This window comes from Salarias fasciatus (genome assembly GCF_902148845.1).
Source record: "Salarias fasciatus chromosome 7 unlocalized genomic scaffold, fSalaFa1.1 super_scaffold_4, whole genome shotgun sequence".
NCBI classification, from domain to species: domain Eukaryota; kingdom Metazoa; phylum Chordata; class Actinopteri; order Blenniiformes; family Blenniidae; genus Salarias; species Salarias fasciatus.
In genome coordinates this window covers 4,502,287-4,519,883 of record NW_021941229.1, presented here as the reverse complement: position 1 = coordinate 4,519,883, position 17,597 = coordinate 4,502,287, and the positions used below count along the sequence as shown (strand labels likewise).

At 51.2% G+C, this 17,597-nt stretch overlaps 3 protein-coding genes across 7 annotated transcripts; 1 reads left to right on the top strand and 2 right to left on the bottom strand.

The window, feature by feature from the left end:
- Positions 1-171: 171 nt before the first annotated feature.
- wdr91 (WD repeat domain 91) lies at positions 172-7,395 on the bottom strand. Of its 2 annotated transcripts, none has more exons than XM_030084969.1 (18): positions 7,258-7,395; positions 5,954-6,084; positions 5,644-5,823; positions 5,367-5,574; positions 5,196-5,278; positions 5,007-5,116; positions 2,985-3,156; positions 2,734-2,910; positions 2,442-2,647; positions 2,311-2,365; positions 1,898-1,993; positions 1,689-1,783; positions 1,313-1,466; positions 1,113-1,221; positions 887-999; positions 668-775; positions 497-586; positions 172-414 (listed from the first exon to the last, which is right to left on the bottom strand). In XM_030084969.1, the coding sequence occupies exons 2-18, from the start codon at positions 6,074-6,076 to the stop codon at positions 250-252; spliced, it is 2,244 nt and encodes a 747-aa protein (XP_029940829.1). In that variant the 5' UTR covers positions 6,077-6,084; positions 7,258-7,395; the 3' UTR covers positions 172-249. The 2 variants fall into 2 exon arrangements, with proteins under 2 accessions (XP_029940829.1, XP_029940830.1); XM_030084970.1 differs by having other exon boundaries at positions 2,442-2,635.
- A 544-nt stretch (positions 7,396-7,939) lies between these two features.
- Positions 7,940-9,834, top strand: spag16 (sperm associated antigen 16). The gene is made up of 3 exons (XM_030085578.1): positions 7,940-8,911; positions 8,992-9,096; positions 9,169-9,834. Exons 1-3 carry the CDS (start codon positions 7,988-7,990, stop codon positions 9,832-9,834), a joined length of 1,695 nt encoding a protein of 564 aa, XP_029941438.1. The 5' UTR covers positions 7,940-7,987.
- Positions 9,835-10,016: 182 nt separating this feature from the next.
- On the bottom strand, positions 10,017-17,536 carry c7h18orf54 (chromosome 7 C18orf54 homolog). Of its 4 annotated transcripts, XM_030084977.1 has the most exons (17): positions 16,151-17,536; positions 15,977-16,005; positions 15,488-15,846; positions 14,529-14,658; positions 14,147-14,294; positions 13,763-13,930; positions 13,486-13,627; positions 13,343-13,412; positions 13,050-13,257; positions 12,761-12,880; positions 12,537-12,605; positions 12,365-12,457; positions 12,244-12,283; positions 12,115-12,166; positions 11,771-11,938; positions 11,178-11,233; positions 10,017-11,029 (listed from the first exon to the last, which is right to left on the bottom strand). In XM_030084977.1, exons 4-17 carry the CDS (start codon positions 14,655-14,657, stop codon positions 10,873-10,875), a joined length of 1,620 nt encoding a protein of 539 aa, XP_029940837.1. In that variant the 5' UTR covers position 14,658; positions 15,488-15,846; positions 15,977-16,005; positions 16,151-17,536; the 3' UTR covers positions 10,017-10,872. The 4 variants fall into 4 exon arrangements, with proteins under 4 accessions (XP_029940837.1, XP_029940839.1, XP_029940838.1 ...); XM_030084979.1 differs by lacking the exon at positions 15,977-16,005 and having other exon boundaries at positions 15,488-15,745; XM_030084978.1 differs by having other exon boundaries at positions 15,488-16,506; positions 16,680-17,536.
- Between the last annotated feature and the right edge of the window lie 61 nt (positions 17,537-17,597).

The window sequence follows — 17,597 nt, the reverse complement described above, 5'->3', positions numbered from 1 at the left end:
AGGCTCGGCCCTGCCTGGTCTGAAGGAGGGCCTGTTTGAGAAATGTGGTATGTTGTTGGTGCGCTCAGGAAGTGGTAATCCAACATTCCGGAGGGGAAAATGGGCCAAAATGTTGGTGCAAAGTGCGTCACATGACGTGACAGAGACACAGCCAGAGCCAGAGCCATGACGTACTGACGATGTTTTTAATGAGGATTTGAAATAAAGCAGGTGTGTTGAGTTTCCACGGTTCCTGTTCGGCCCCAGATCTCAGGACTTCTGCGCCAGCAGCGTGCTCAGCTTGATCTTCCCGTCCATGGAGGCCGTCAGACAGGTGCCGCAGTCCACCGCCGAGCACCAGTCCACCGTCACCACCGGCGCCTTGTGGCCGCCCAGCGACAGCACGCGCTCCAGAGCCGGCTCCCCGCCGGTCAGCTGACGCCGGGGGGCAGAACACAGAACACGGCTTTAATATCACACCTTCCTTCATGGTGGCGGGTCTCAGGGGTCCAGGTACCCGGTATATGAGCCCCCCGTAGCTGGAGCAGGTCAGAACGTGTTGCCCCTCAGAGTCGAAGGCCAGGAGTCGACCTCGAGGAACCTGAACCTGAAACACACACCATTCACACGTCAACTCGCTGATCGCTTCGCTCCAATCAGGTGATTTGATTTCAGCTTAAGCTCTCACCTGTTTGTATCCGCTGTAACCCGACAGGACGAAGGGACCCGTGGCATCCTGAGGCAGGATCTGCTCCGACTGCTTCACTCCACAGCGATGGATGTTCCACTGGATGAACTACACACACACACACACACACACACACACACACACACACAAACACAGTGTGGAAGCTCTGTAAAGACTTCCAAACTGAGCGTGCGTCTTGCTCGCTGGCCTCAGACGCACCTTGCCGTCCTCTCCGATGCTGAACACGGTGTTTTCATCGTAGCTGAATTCCACACTGTACACTTCTCCATCGTGGGCTCTCCAGCTCATCGCGCTCTCGTACTGCTGCATGTCTGCACCACACACACACTTTAGTTTTCTTTCCAGCACCAGTTTTGGATGGTAGAAGAAACGCCGAGGTGCAGTGTGAGCGAGTGCGGGAGTGTTTGTGTTTGTGCAGACGGACCGAACAGCCGGATGACCCCGTCCGCAGCCCCCGTCACCAGCAGGTTCCCGTTGTGGTTGAAGGCCGTGCAGTTGATGGCGACCGGTTCAGGTTCGAGAGAGAACTGGAGCTAAAAGACAAGGCGGGACAAAGGTCATCCTCCTCTGAAATCCATGCACGCGCTCAGGAAACCCCGGTGTGTTCAGTGAGAGGAATTCCACCTGCTGTTTGACCGTCTTGGTGTCCCACAGCAGCAGCTGACCCGACACGGGGACGGGAAGGCGAGGGGCCGACTCGGCGCCTCCGGACCGACTGAGAGCCGCGGCCGAACACACGAAGGACGAGCCGCTCGGGCTGCAGGCCAGGGACAGGATGCTGGCAGGCAGAGGAAGGTCAGTCACAGCACACGCACATTACATTCAAAAACTGCACATGCATGCGCACACACACACACACACACACACACACACACACACACACACACACACACACACACACACACATACACACATACACACACACACACACACACACACACACACACACACACACACACACACACACACACACACACACACACACAGGACGAGATGTTACCGTGGATGAGTTTCATCAATGTTCATCTCATAGAGATTCTTCTTGGCGTCTGTATCGTAGAGCCGCACTGTGCCGACACCACTGCCCAGTAACAACTACACACACACACACACACACACACACACACACACACACACACACACACACACAGTTGAGTTCTCTGGTGTTGTCGATCGAAAGAAGCTGACAGAAGCTCCCGGTCTTCGTACCAGCCGGTCTGGTTTCGTGGCCCATTCCAGAGAGAGCAGAGGAGACTTGGACATGATGGTGGCTTTGGTCTGCATGATGGGGTTGAAGGACCAGACCTGAGGAGGAGGAGGAGGAGGAGGAGGAGGAGGAGCACTGCATGATCACTCTCACATTTGCATGATCACACTGATCTTTAACCACTCTTCATATTCTGCATTTGGACTCGGTCACCCTGTTGTCTTGTGGGGGGTTAGACTAATAGTTAGCTGGATTAAGTCTCTCCTGATGCCCTGGTTTGTAATTTGATACCTGGATCCTGAGCTTGCACGTCCCAGATCACTACCAGCTTTATAAATAAAGTAAGAAACCATGTCATCAAGACAAGATAGGCTCCTCTTGGAAGAGTAAACCAGTCAGTCAGACGTAAACTGACCTTGACGACTCCGTCCACGTCCAGACTGGCGACCCTTCGTCCGGAGCAGTCCACCCTGGGGGCGTTGAGGAGAGTCGGAGTGAAGCTTCGGGTGGATGAAGGGATGAGCGAGTGGAGGAGTGAAGGCTGACCTGCAGTGCATGATGGAGGAGTGATGCTCTCCGTACTCCTCCTGGCTCAGCTTGATGAAGGGCTGCTCTGCGCACAGCGCCGCTCCCTCTGCTCCGGCTGCACCGCTCCCGCTGCAGGAGGCCTCCATGGCGTCGCCGGGGACGTCGGGAGGAGGCTCTGCTTCCCCCGCCTCCCCCGCCCTCCTCTCTGGAGTCTGAGGAGAGACCTGCTCTGCTTAAACTGGAACCTGCCAGGTAACCGCACTCTGCTGGAGTCCAGCTCGACGGTGTCTGGAGGGATGCAGCGGAGTACCTGTGGGGGTTTGGAGAACAGCTCCTTCCTCTCCTTCTCATGGTCCTGGATCCTCTTGGTTCTGGGGTTCTGGTTTGTGGACTGCTGAGGCTGGAAACTGGAAACTTCCCCAGCGGACGGCTGGCTGCCGGCCGCTTTGGAGTCTTTAGGCTGGAGCGCCTCTTTAGGCTTGGCAGCCTGAATGAAACAAGGAAACGTGAATGTTTACTCATTCAAAACTTAACTATGTCCTCTCTCTCCCTCTCTCTCACCTGGGCGGAGGACGTGTCCTTCCTGCCCACGGCCGCCTGGCTCGGGGACGAGCCCGAGGAGACGGGAGTCGGTTTCCCGGGAGTGCGTCTGCCCTGTGGGAGGAATGTGGAAAAGAAGTTTCTGGAGGGAGTGGTGGAGGCGCTGATGGCTCGCTGGCTGGACACCAAGTCCCTGTGGGGACAGGAGAAGACAAGGCAACCACCTGATGAATGCTACAGCTTGAATTATGAGCAGATGAAAGCGTTCCAGGCTGTTTTAATGCAGTGTGAGCTGCTTCAATGGGCTTCAATGAGCGGCTGTCTCCGAACTCCTGACCTGCTGACTGAAGCACCGAACAGAACGCCGCCCAGGTTGATCCACCTACCTGAATCAAGGCTCAGGTTTTTCTCGGATTTTGTCACAGAAAACAAGAAATGAGGCTGAAAGATTCCAGTTTTTGACTTGAGGGTTGAGGAAGTTTTCAGATTAAATGCTGAACAAAGCCCTGAAAACTCGTGCAGATTAAATTCACCATGCTAACTTTACACAATGGACTAGAAACTTTTTCTCAGTGTAATCTGGTTCAATCCCACAGACAGGCTTCAGATGACTTGACGTGAACATAATACTGCCCCCTGTGGACACTGCCGGTACTGCGGTTTGATTCCAATCAGTCGCTTTTGCATTTTCACTTCCAAAATGTTTTCCGTTTACGCGGCAAAGTTTTGAAATTTCCATGGAAACGACAGGAACACATTCATACAGACAGACGGCCCAGTCGGACTGTCACTGCGGTGACTGTCAACTGGAAAACTAACAAGTCTCAGGTGGATATAGAGGGAAACGTTGTTGCACATCTATTTGTGCACAACAACTATTTAATTGTGTCTAGAAACTGTTGTTTTTTGCCCGTCTACATGGCGACAGAGCCTGAGCATTTTCAAAAGGCATTTTCAGTGATTCCGAGCAAAGAGGTTGTGGAAACGGACGCTACGAATGCTTTAACCTTTGGCTTTAAATCATTGTAGGTGAATGAGCAGGATAAAGAACTGGAGCAGATGAATGGATGAACACTGAGTTTTGGCTACTCTTGGTTGGTTTACTGAGTTTAGTCACGAGTAAGACTCATCTAAAGTTTAGAACTTTGATTCAAGAGCCGCAGGAAACTGGATGTGAAATTCTTAACATAAAAAAGGGTCGCACTGACAAGAAACAATTCATCAGGTGAATTGTTTATTCAGGAACATCAACGGCATCACAGCACAGAGTGAAACACTGCAACAACATCGACACTGTCAGTCAGTTAGCGAGATGCTGCAGTTCAGTAGACACACACCACGGCTTAAGTTCAAGTGCAAACAATTCTTTTTTTCATCAACTTTGCAATCAAAATACACTCATTTTCAAAAGGTTACACACTCCTACAGCTGTGAACGGAAAGTTCAGTCTCATGCTGTAACATAACGGACGTCACCGTGCTTTAAAACGAGCAGCTCTGCTCACATTTCTTTAAAAAGACTTTTAAACCACAGAGAACAGCGGCTTCGCGCTTTGTTTTCACTTCAGAGGACGGAACGTTGAGGACGAGGCCTTTCTCTGTCAAACAGCTCAGCATTTGTCAGCATGCTTTGTGTCTTTAGATCCATTTCAAGCTTTTTGTTCTAATCCTCAACAACTGGATTAGATTAGAATCTGCTGAAGTTGGAGGCTCTTTGCTCTCTGCGGTACTTCAGAGGTCAGCATTAAGCCGTCTATTCAGACTCAGAGTCTTTTGTGAGGTAACATATCAAGGGTAAAAGAACAAGCACTTCTAGGATGCTTCCTTCAACTCACAGCACATTCTGAATTTTTTACTACACGCTACGTTTCAAAGTAGTGAATCTTCACAGACTGTTTAAAAACCTGCAGCTCACAGAGAGACTGTAGGTTTAGCAGGAAGTCCAATGACGTGAAAACATCTGAAAAGCTCTGAGAGAGCGGAGAGGACGCGGCAGCGGCAGCGGCGCTGGTCGGTCACGGATAAAGAGATGTTAGAGTCTCACAGCTCAGTGTCTCCCAGCCGGTCCATGTTCTGCACGTAGAGCGGCAGCTTGTGGTGCACCGTCTCCTCCCCGTCCCTCTGATCCCGACTGTCCGTCTGCAGGGCAAAGAGCTGCAACACACACACACACTCATGTCATTCACGAGCAGCGCTGGCACTCAGAGGGCGGGACGGCGGCGTCTGCTCTCACCAGCTGACGCAGCTCCTCGTTCTCCTCGGTGATTCCCGTCATCCTCTGGACCTCGGCGTCGAAGCTCAGCAGGACGGGCTGAGGTGAGCGGCGGTTAAAGACCGGAACCCAGTGTGGGGCGTGGCAGCTCGCTTCGCGCACGACGCTGTGTCAGTTTGAGCGGAAGGATATGCATACACTGGAACAGCACCGACAGGAAGTTGTGGAGCGAGACCAGGAAGGTGTCCGCCCACTGGCGGGAGAAGTAAGGAGAGAAGGCGGAGTTCTGCTCGGGGGCGGGGATAAACGGCAGGATGAACCAATCGCGCCACTCGGGCTGACCTTGGAGCTCCAGCGCCTGCTTCTGGAAGAACTCCTGGGTCTTGTCCAGGTTTCCTCTCTGGAGGGACGACAGTAGCGGCTGTCACGCCTCCTCCCCTCCGACACGCGGCGTCCGTGTGTGACTCACCTGGATGGAGTTGACCACGTAGTATCTGTACAGGCTGGTCCTCAGCTTGTTGACGGTGGACCTGTAGACGTCCTCCAGCCTGCAGAACAGACGTCTGTCCAGGTACAGCCAGTACTCCTTCAAGCCCGACAGGTCGAAGCTGTGCACCAGCTGCTGCAGCTGGTCGATGATTTTATCCACCTGCAACACGCGGCCCGCAAACACAAGAAATATCAAAGCGAGGAGAGAAAGAGCAAAAGCAGCAGATGCATTCACCACATAGATCAGAAATCATCAACATCTCAGGTTTAAGACGCTTCCTCGGCCTCACCCTGAAGCCTTTCTCCTTGTCGGCTTTGATCTCGGTGTCCAGGTGCTTCAGGGTGGAGGTGAAGCCGCGGTAGATCAGATACTCCCTCACGTGCTCGTCCGTCCTCTCCACCGTGGAGGCCATGGTCGCCTCTGAGGAGTCGGGGAACACGCCACACTGTTCACTAACTCACACTCTGCATTATGACTCTCAACCTGCAGGGCCCGGCCCCCTCGGGGTCACAGAGGGCCTTGAAGCCTTCTTGATTTTAAGGAATATAATCATTTTTTTAACATCTCAGCTGTTAATGACTCAGTATTTTCTTTATTAATGCAACAAAACTACTAAGTTTAAGTGTTACATTAATAATGATAAGCACGATATAGTAGCAGCAGAAGAAATGGAAAAATGACTCAAAATGAAAATGAATCCGTCCGAAAGACTAAGTTTGATAGAACCGAAGAATCTTTGGGGTGAAAAACTGCTGAATGAAACTATGTGAACTAATATTGTATATTATAAATTTACAGTGGTAAGAAAAAGGCTGAGACTAACTGATCAAACCACCTTTCAATCACACTGTCTGGTTAGACAGAAAGGCTTCACTGCTTTTCAGAAGTGCACCAGTGGTGTGTAGTGGAAGGGTCTGGAGGAGAGTACACAGGAGGGTACACAGGAGGGTACACAGGAGGGTACACAGGAGTGTTCACAGTGTTTTACACACAGTATGGTGCACATACGCTGGTTTTCAGAAGTACAACACAGATGGAGTTGCTTCTGCACATCAAAAATCTGATGAAGTTCAAGAAATTCAAGTAATTTAATAATTCATATTTCACTTTTTCTGAAATGTTATTTTCCAAGATCAATCCAGCATGTATTTTTCTTTTGGCGTCTAAAATACTATACAAAAAAGACATTATTATTAATTCTACTGTTAATATATTTCTCAGATTAATGGCAAGGTGAAGGTTTCCTGAGGTTTGATGTTATTAATGTCAGGAAGCCACAGCACAGGCAGACTGATTATTGATCATTTATTAATTGATTATTCATTCATTATGTTGATTATCGACTGTAACCATGAAAGTGCGCCGGGGAGCTGCGGATGAAGAAATACAGTCGTGTGAACGGAACTGAACACTTTGACAATGTGAACCTAACGGAGTCTCTCAGCTCTCAATACTCCTCATCCAAACTGCACACAGCACAAAGTCAAACAGAAAACATCCATCTGAGTGATTTTTTTTTTTATTAAAACATGAATCTGAAGTGGAAAGATGTGCACGGCGCTGAGAGAAATGTTAAGTCCAGACTGAACCCACCTGATGATGAAGATCTCTGCAGAATAAAGAGTTTATTCTTAGTTTCTTTGTTTTTTTTCCTCCAGTAAACTGTGATAAAAGTGATTTGATGAAAAGCTGCTCTGCTCCTCCGTCCCAGTTTAATCCGACACTTCCTGTTTTCCTCCTGACGGTCATGTGACGGTCACGTGACGAGCTGGCCCGATTCCGGAGCGCCCTCTGCTGGCCATGTCCATCAACGTTTCCACGGAGCAGTACATTTACTGTATCTAATACACATAAATATATATATCAGTCCATACAACTGTGGAACGGTTTTATATATATATATATCTTTTAATCCTCTTTATATCTATCTTTCAAAACAACATTTACCTCTCAGCTTAAGGTTTCCAAATGTTTATCGGGAGAAAAAGTCGAATAGTTGATTCAATAAAATTTGTCAACTGCACGCTGATTAAAAAAGATTAAAAGAAAACTTTTTTTAAACTAAAAGATGGGAAATGAAAAAAAAAAACAGTCCTTGGTCTTGGTCGTCCGTGTTGCAGATGTTTGATTGTTTGATCTACCAAGTGATTAAGACCCTAACTGCAAACTATTTACTTTTTCTTTCACAAACTTCAGACTAGATCCCAGAAAGGTGAAAGGTTACACATGCTTGCCATGGTAACACCATAAACAACCAGTGGAGGGAGAGCTCAGCTGCTGTTTCCATAGCAACACATAAACAGAGGAGCTCGGAGAGGACAAAATGTCAGCGAGGTACAGAGAACGAGGAGATGAGGAGAAGAAGGAGGAGGAAGAGGAGGGAGAGGAGGGAGAGGAGGGAGAGGAGGGAGAGGAGGGAGAGGAGGGGGCAGAGAGGGACGCTGCCTCCTCCATCGCCTCCAGAAGAAAGCCTGCAGCGCCTCCGCAGCAGAGCATCCCCCACATCCCCGAGGCGGCCGACGACTTTGTGAGGAACTTCCTGCGCAGAGCGGGCCTGAGGCGCACCCTGAGCAGCTTCCAGGCGGAGTGGTACGGCTCGGCCCAGGGGCTGCTGGCTCGGACCCTGGACACCGCGGGAAACGCCGCCTTCTTCATCCCCGACGCGCTCACCCACCGGCAGCTCCTCCTCAGCGAGCTGGAGGCGGTGCGCCGGGACACGGAGGAGCTGAGGGCCGAGGCGCTGGCGGCGGGGCAGAGCCTGCTCAGGACGCAGCGGGAGGCGGACTTCCATCGGCTGCAGCATCGGCGAGTCTCCGAGGACAAGGACAGGCTGAACCAGGAGCTCGGGCAGCTGAGGACACACCTGGAGTCCCTGGAGCCGGCGCTGAGACAGCTGGAGGACAAACGCCAAGCCGCTCTGAGGCAGAAGATGCTCATCAGCTTACAGAGAGACCGAGCTCAGAGCGCCGCCGGCGGCATGGCGCCCGGTCAGGACCCAGACCCGGCGAGGAGGGAGAGGAGCGTCAGAAGACACCCCAAGGACTCCGAGCTCCCCTTGGACAGGGTGAGGACGCCCCACCCGGCTCAGCTGGAGAAAACCCCCACCGGGTTCAGTCTGCGGGCGTCCATCAGAGGACACCAGCTGCCCATCAGCTGCATCCAGCTGCATCCGCAGGAGCTCCTGCTGGCGTCCGCCAGCGACGACCGCTCCTGGAGGCTGTGGGCTCTGCCGGCCGCCACGCAGCGGGTAAACACCGCCAGACACATCCAGTGGAAATCACACTCAGCATGAGATGGTGTGATGTGACCCCCCGCTGTGTTCTCCAGGTGGGCCAGCTGATGGTGACCGGCGAGGGCCACTCCGATTGGCTGTCCGGCTGCTCTTTTCACCCAGACGGATCCAAACTTGCAACGACCAGCGGGGACGCCACAGTGAGTGTGTCGTCCTGCCGCCCGGCGCAGAGGCTTCGGTGTGGGCTCACTGGGTCCTTCTGGTTCTCGCAGGTGCGTCTGTGGGACTTGTCTGGCGGCGCCTGCGTGTCGACGCTCTCCGGTCACGGCCGGCCCGCCTGGGGCTGCTCCTTCCACTCCGGCGGTCTCTCGCTGGCCTCCTGCTCCGCCGACAGGACGGTGAAGGTGTGGGACCTGCCCAGCCGGCGCTGCCGCCTGACGCTGCGCCGCCACGCCGCCTCCGTCAACAGCGTGTGCTTCCTGCCCTCCTCCGGCCTCCTCCTCAGCAGCTCGGCCGACCGGACCGTGGCCCTGTGGGACGCCCGGCCGGGGCTCTGCACCGCCACCTTCGCCGGACACCGGCACCCCTGCAACCACGCCGCGCCCAGCCCGGCGGCGCCGCACGTCGTGGCCTCGTGCGACTCCGGAGGCGTCGTCAAGCTGTGGGACCTGAGGAACCCCCGGCAGCCGCTGGCGTCCGTGGACGGCGGGCCGGCCAGCGCCAACCAGGCGGCCTTCAGCCGGTCGGGGGAGGCGCTGGCGGTGGCGAGCGGGGACGGTCTGGTCCGGCTGGTGCAGGTCGAGTCCTGCGCAGTCAGCAGCCTCACGGGACATGAGGACGGCGTGCAGAGCGTGACCTTTGACCACAGGGACGCGTCTGTGGTGTCAGCTGGCAGCGACGGGATGATCAACGTTTGGACCGGACCAAACCAAAGTTAACCCTGAACCAAAACGTTTCACATGCCGGGAAAAGTGACTTTGATTTATTTCAGCATCTAATGAGGCTCGCAAGGTCGAGTCTGATTTCTGTATGAAGAAAAATGAAAACATATCATTTAGCTGATTTGGTATTATAGCAGGGCGTTACTAGAATGACACCAGTGGCAGAACAGACACGACGAAGGCTGCCAACACTGACGAGTTTATTAAAATCTCTGTGGAAACAATATAAAAACGTCTTCTGAAAGTCATTTTGTGCAATGCGAGACAAGAATCGTGTCTTAATATTAAATACAGGAAAGGTGACCCGAGCACGTCACGCTCAAAACGTAGACAGAAATATCAACATGAAATACTTCATATCACTCAGTTCAGACATTTGCTAAGAGTCTCAAAGGTTCCTGGTGATAGTTAATCTGTTAATGAGCCGATGTGATGTGAAGATAAATCCTCTCACTGGAGTCTGTTTGTTCTCAAAGTGCTCTTTAGGATAAAACTAAATTCAAAAAGTACAGTAGCAGAGGAAAAAAAGTATAAACCGTTGGCAGAGGTTATAAAATATGCTCAGGAAAGAACGCTGGGCCCAGCTGACAGGACGAACAGCTCCCATCGATTTATCAGCTCGTTCGTGTTGGAGTGTTTGGTCTGAAGGTTTTCAGAGTTTCACACTCTGTGGAGAATCTATAAATATGTTTTCAGGAATTGGCGTAAAACTTAACTCCACTGATGCTGAAACCAGCTAAAGACATTTAAAGTGACCTAAAACTCACAGAAACCAGTGGGATTAGCATGCTGCGATACTAACTGTAACAGTTAGTGTGTCGTTATATTGTAACGCTTTATAAGCTTTGTAACACATGAACAGAGAAAAGCGTTCATTAAGTCTAAACTGACTGCTAATGTTGGCGATTTGAAGGAGCTGCATCGCCTAAGCGGTGATTAATACTGACCGAACAAACAGCTCAAAGTTCCTCTGTAACCATAAGAATAAGGCAACTTCCAGTAAAAACCTGTCAGAAAGCAACGTTCTGATCAGCCTCACGAGGCTCCCTGCTGAGAGCACGTCATCCCGTCAGCAGACGAGGAGGAGTATCGTCCTTCATCTTCCTCCTTCTCCCCCTCCTCCTCCTCCTCCGTGCGTTTGTGTGTCGGTTCTTCCACCAGCAGCTTCAGGCGAAGCAGGTGAAACAGAGCTCTGCGGACAGACGGCAGGAAATCTCATCAAATCAGACAGAAGATCATCTCGTCTCATGTTTTCATAGCAAAGTTAGACATGAAACATGTGAAAGGTGAGTCCACTGAGCGTCAGTACAGTCCTATGAGAAGTGTGTGTGAGTGTGTACCTCTGTAGTGACGGTCGACCAGGAGAACTCTGGAGTTCTGCTTCAACATCAGACCTCTGCAACACAGACACAGACCCAGAAAACCTGTTAGACAAACCTCACGAGTAAACCTTTCAGTAAAACCTGGAAAAACATCGGAATGAAAATCATAGTCCACCTTGGGAATACGATTTCAGTAACACTTCAGAATAAAACCTCATAATAAAGCCTAATTTTGAAAACTTAGGACAAAACATCATGAAGCTTTATGATAAAACCTCGAGACGAAAAGTCAGAAAACACTGGAATGAAAACTAAGCAAAACTTCGGAATAATATTTAAAAAATAAATAAAAATAAATAAATAAACATTCCAATAAAACCAGATGAAGAAATCTCAAAATAAACCCTCATAGTAAAACTTTAAAAAACAAACTAAAATTACATTTCACAGTAAAATCTCGTGATAAAGCCTCATAATAAAGCTTCATAATAAAACCTGAACAAGCCTGATTTTCTCTGCTTCAGCACAGAGAATGATAAACTTTCCATCCTTCTATTGAACGGCTGCCGTGGAGAATCCAGCAGCAGCGGAGTGCGAGCAGCTGCTCCGACCTGCTTGTCCGGCGTCGGCGGTTCGCCGGCCGGTGCTGAGGCCGCCGGGCGCCGCCGTCGCTGGAGCTCCGCCTCCACGTCCTGCAGCCTGAACAGCATCTGTTTGAGAGCCTCTGCAGGGCCGGGCGGCTTCCAGGAGCTGCTCTCTGCAGAGCTGCAGCTCGCAGCCTGTCTCACACACACACACACACACACACACACACACACACAGATCGGCGTTATGAGAGGAGAAGTGAAGGCTTTCCTCCAGATGGCGAGATGTAGGTCGGGTGTCGAGCAGGAGCTCAGTGACCCTGAAGCGTGATGTGTGTGAAACGAGAGGAGAACAGCGGCGGATCACCGACCTGCACGTCTCTGTCCGTCTGTGTGGAGTCGACCTCCTCCGCTGCCACGTCTCTGCAGGCGAAACACAGCGGCAACGAGTCAGAGAGAGGTGGACGAAAGACCGAGAGAGAGAGGGACAGAAGCCTCACCGGGGGGACGGAGGACGGAGTGACAGCTCCTCCGTTTTACCTGAGAACAACAGGACAATCCAGCACTATGTTAACACATTAACTACAAGTCCCACAATGCATCAGCAGCAATGCTTCCAACCTGGAGGCGCGTCGCTCTCCGCCGCTGCACAGCCCTGAGACAGAGAGGTCAACACGTGGTCCGCCTTCCGGATCAGGGACTCCAGCCTGCCGTCTGCGAGGAGCAGCAGAGACACGCTGAGCGTCGGACCGGCAACCTCTTTTCCGGCCCCGAGCCGGGAGCGAGCGTCTACCTGTGAGCAGGGCCGACACGGCGTTGCAGCCCCGCGTCTTCGCGGAGATGTGCTCGGCGAACTGCACACACACACACACACACACACACGCACACGCACACGCACACGCACACGCACACGCACACGCACACGCACACGCACACGCACACGCACACGCACACGCACACGCACACACACACACACACACACACACACACACACACACACACATTAACTCACAGAGTTCAGGAGTCTGAGCGTCAGAGCAGGATGAGGTTCTCTCACCTGCTCAGGATCCTCCTCCTCCTCCAGATCTGCAACCCAGGACGGAGGTCCAGCTTTAGGCGCTGCAGGTGGGAAAATCCCTGAAAGGACGAGAGAAACGCATCGAACAACGCTTCTGGAGCCGCTTCCAAACAAAGAAAACTCAAAGAAAACCCTCTGGATGAGCCATCGGAGCTCCAGCCGTCCATCCGGCTGAGCCGGACCAGGTACTGCTGAGGTAAACGAAGCGGAAGAGGCCGGCGGTCGTACCGGGCCGGTCCCAGGGCCGCGAGGGGGGGTCGGGCTGGTCCGGCTCGCAGCTCTGGACCCAGGCCGGGTGCTGCAGGTCGGGCAGGCTGCTCATCCCGGAGCAGTCCAGCTCAGCCTTGTGGCTGGTTAACCAGTGAGGGAGGTGGAGCGAGGAGGAGGAGGGGGGCGGCTCCGCCCCCCACCGGGGCATCGCCGGGCTGCGTGCACACTGTCAGAAACCACAAACATCATCGTTCAGATCAATACACACAAACAAAAAAACATACCGGGGAAAAAAACGGAAGAAAAGTCACCTTTAAACTGCTCAAAGAGGCGACGTCGACACCTGGTCTGCCTGTGGATTCAGCTGCTCTCATCCTGCACCTGAACAGGAGGAGGACGTCAGCAAAGAGCAGGAACCTAACGACATCCTGCAAACTGAAGAGCGACGCAGCACCTGCAGCTCCTGGCTGGACCAGAGAGAGGGAGGCTGTGGTGGAGGGAGGGGCTGCTCCTCAGCCCGGGGGCTCTGTGGCCTGGAGGTCTGGATGGGGAGGAGGAGGGGCGGAGCTGGGACGCTCCAGACCCAGACAGGAGTCCTGGACGAGCAGGGAACAGAGAGGATCTGCTCAAAGATCATAAAACCTCACTGCAGACCACGACATACAGAATAACAAGAGGTCACAGATCTGAGGCGGAGACAGTCTGAACGAAGAGGTCAGCGGCGGTCAGACCTTGGATGAAGGCGGTGGTGTGTGTGACGGGCTCCGTGCCGTCGTGGGGGATGGAGAGCAGCTCGTCCGTGGTCATGGACAGCCGCTCACGGTTGCTGCGGTGATGGAGGGAGCTGACGGGGAGGTTCAGGAAGTCCAGCTCCTTCTCAGTCAAGCGCTCCCTCAGAACTGAAAGCAAAACAGAAACAGAGTGAAGACAATGAAACAGTCAGCAAGACTGTTATATAGAATGTAAATACAGCTTTAAGAAGAGTGTTTCTTCTGCTCTGCTAACCAGAGCAACAGCAGCGAGGGAGTAGAACTACAACCACCAGGCTGAGGCCGCTGGAAACTGTGGAAACGGTGTCAAATGTGATTTATTAGGGGAGGCACTGAGTGACTTACCGTCTTTATTCCGCAGCGTGCTGAGTCTGCGTCGACTCGGCGTGGAGAACACGTTGTGAGTTCGAAGCGTTTCTGTGTCTCTGTGCTGATGACTCCTCTCAAAGTCTAAGATGTATGCGTCCAGCGCAGCCGAGGCTGATTCATAGACCTGAGAGCCATCAGACGAGGTTAAACAGGTAAAGATCAAACCGACAGGCTTTTCCTCTCCAGGCAATCAGAGGAAGACACAGGCCACACTTCAAAAGATGAAACAGCAGATCAGAGAACAACTGACAAAAAAAAAGAAACAAAATGAGTTTCACAAAACTCCTGTTCTTCATGAGAGCAGATTGAATTTGGTAGTTTACCCCCACAAGCATTTCATGAATACTTTTGAATATACCTTGTCTCTGTAAGTGAAGCTGCTGTCCAGAGGCCTCAGGCTGCTCCTCAGGTGGCCTGAACTGGACAGCAGGGAGGTCACCGTCGACTCTGGAGACAAATTTTCACCCAGCAGACCACTGGAGTCCATACTGAGAGAGACAGAGTCGGAAAGCAGGTGCAGACATCAGCTAAAACAGCTTCCACTTCGACGGAGGAAACCGCTTCTTCCACCTGCCACAGAGCACTGTGGCCATAAACACACCCTTCACACCCTGCAGCCAGAATGAAGAAGGAAAGCTGAACTATTTTATTTCACAAGCAAATCAACACTGCACAAAATCATTTTATAATATATGTATATATGTGACATAATTTATATCACACACGCACATATATAACATATAACTTAATAATAATCTTTCAGAGCAACAGAAAAAAATCTTTCCATAAACTCTGAATTCAGGTACAAATTGTAAAAGGAGAATATCTCTGTCACTGATCAGTTAATTATTTAATTACTCTTCACATCACTCTGAATGAATTAGTTAAAAAATGTCTGATCTCCTGAAATGTTATATTTTAGGATTGTTATTACACAAAGAAGTGACACAAAAGTTCGTTCCTTCCTTGATCTTATGTTTCTGTCTAGTGTGCATTAGTGTATTTATTTATTGTGAATCTTTGTGTGTATGATACAGTTTAGTGGCTATTTTTTAATATATACTGTAAATAAAAAAAATTCTGAAATATTTACAGTGTTTTTGTCCATTCGATGATTTTTTACCAACTTAAAAGTTGAAACAATAAAAGAATAAAACAGAAAAGGTTTGAAATGTTCCAGCTCATCTGGAATAAATGTAAAAGTTTCGTTGTAGTGATAAAATAACGTGAAATCCAACTGTTGATACCTTTTCACCTGTACGCTGGTGAAAACCGAACCACAGTCTAAACCCGACCGTCCTCTTTGAACACACATACTTGATTTCGTGCTGGTTAAAGTCTTCTCTCCGGTGTTCGGGTGGCTCAGCTGCTCCCAGCTCAACATTCAAGACTCCCGGGTGAAGCTCGCTCCGTTAGCCCAGCTAGCTCCGCTAGCTCCCGTAGAATCGCTTTTAACCGGAGCTGCTCCCGTCGTGACGCCGCTTCACACACGTACAGCACCGGCAACTCATCCTGTCACCGGTCATCCAGAAGAAAGAACTCCTCCCGTTGTGTGTTGATACTTCGGAAGAACTTCTGTCATTACGATCAAAAGTAAACACCCCAGCAGTTTACTTTAGTCTTACTCGATGGTTACAGTCTGCAGCTGGAAGCGGGCGAAGGGGATTTAGCGCCCCCTACCGGAGGGGAGTGGAGATGCTCATTCTCTCCTTCCCTCTCAAACACACACACACACACACACACACACACACACACACACACACACACACACACACACACACACACACACACACACACACTACTGACCCATAGCCCTGGGCCCAACTGCCGTCGAGCTATGTAAAGAAAAAAAATAAATAAATGAATGGGTGTGGATTCTTGTGGCTCGACGTGGACCTGTGTGGACTCATGCGGCTCTATATGGATCTGTATGGATTCATGTGGGTCTATGTGGACTTATGTGACTCTATGAGGACTCACATGGTTCCATGTGGACTCGTGGCTCCACAGCCTTGTTTCCCCTGTGCAGTATGTACCGGTATGGTACGGCTGGGATGAACTGGTATGGGCAGGAAAAAAAAGGCGTGTCAAATCTGTGTCACGTCTCCAGTGCAGGGGCCACGGCTGGAATGTGGGCGGGGCCGTGACCGGCTGCGTAACGACGCAGGTACGTGACGTCATTAAGCGACAGTAAACGCCGGGCTCCGCTCCAGCTGTTGTGGTCCTTCACTCTCCGCTCGTCGCTCCTCAGGGGCACTGCTGGGGCAGCTTGGAGAACTTTCCCACCGCAGACAGCGCCGTCCTGTATCCTCCTCTCCTGTTACGGAGAGAAACGTCTGCACGCTGGCCGAACACCAACGCCGTGTGGCGCACCGACATTAAAACAAGTGAAATGAAAGAGTTAACAGAACAACCAGTGTGTGCAAATCGTCTTATGCAAACAGCCACAGAGGGTTGGAGGAGCTGCTCAAACATGGTGGGTCTGTCGAGAGAGATGACCATCACTGACCAATCAGCTGACGGCAGCGCTGTCGCCTTCCTGATGGTAGCTGTTCTGATGTGCCAGGTGTGGGACGGGGGTGGGGGGGGGGGGGGGGCTGCCAGAAGAACTACTGTTCACCACTTCAGGGGGTTCCGTCCTGCAGTGGAAACAGGCTGATGTGGACTCCTCTGGTTCATGTGTTCACGGTGCTGCAGGCCCTTTAACCCGCAGCCCTGACGTCACGAGCGGTCACGCCACAGAGAGGTGAAACAGACAGAGCGCTCACTCCGACCGGAAGTAGCACAACCACTGCAATTAATGTCCTACATGAGGAAAATCACTCTGTCTAATCATTTGCATTTGAATAAATTAATACATTTTAAATTATTTAAAATGTCTGAGTTTTTTTTCATTTATCTGTTTAAGAAAGGATTACTTAGCAGCTGAGCTGAGAGAAAACACATTTTATCAAAAAAGTTTTAAACACGCTGAGAGACACTTCTTTCATCTGTTAGCAGGACCAGATGAGGCTGTGTTTACATCCGCGCCTTCAAATCACAATGAAACCAACAAAGAAGAGATGAAGCTTCAGCCGCTTCTTTAAAGTTACAATGTATCGAGAAAAGAAAAAAGAACAACGGCAGGATGAGCTTCAGACTGGAAACAAAAGTGAAAGTTTGTTGAAAGTTCTTGTTGAAAGTTGAAAGTTCTTGAAAGTTACTTCTTTCAAGGAACTCTGATATTAAAACTGGAGCGTGTGTGCGTGCGTGTGGGTGTGTGCGTGTGTGTGTCCTGTTGACTCCGTATGACTATTGCAGATTACCACTGAGTGACTGCTCTTCGTAGATTAACTATCTGCGCGTGCGTGCGTGCGTGCGTGTGTGTGTGTGTGTGTGTGTGCGTGTGTGTGTGTGTGTTATCAGACGTCACAGCCTGCCGTTCGTC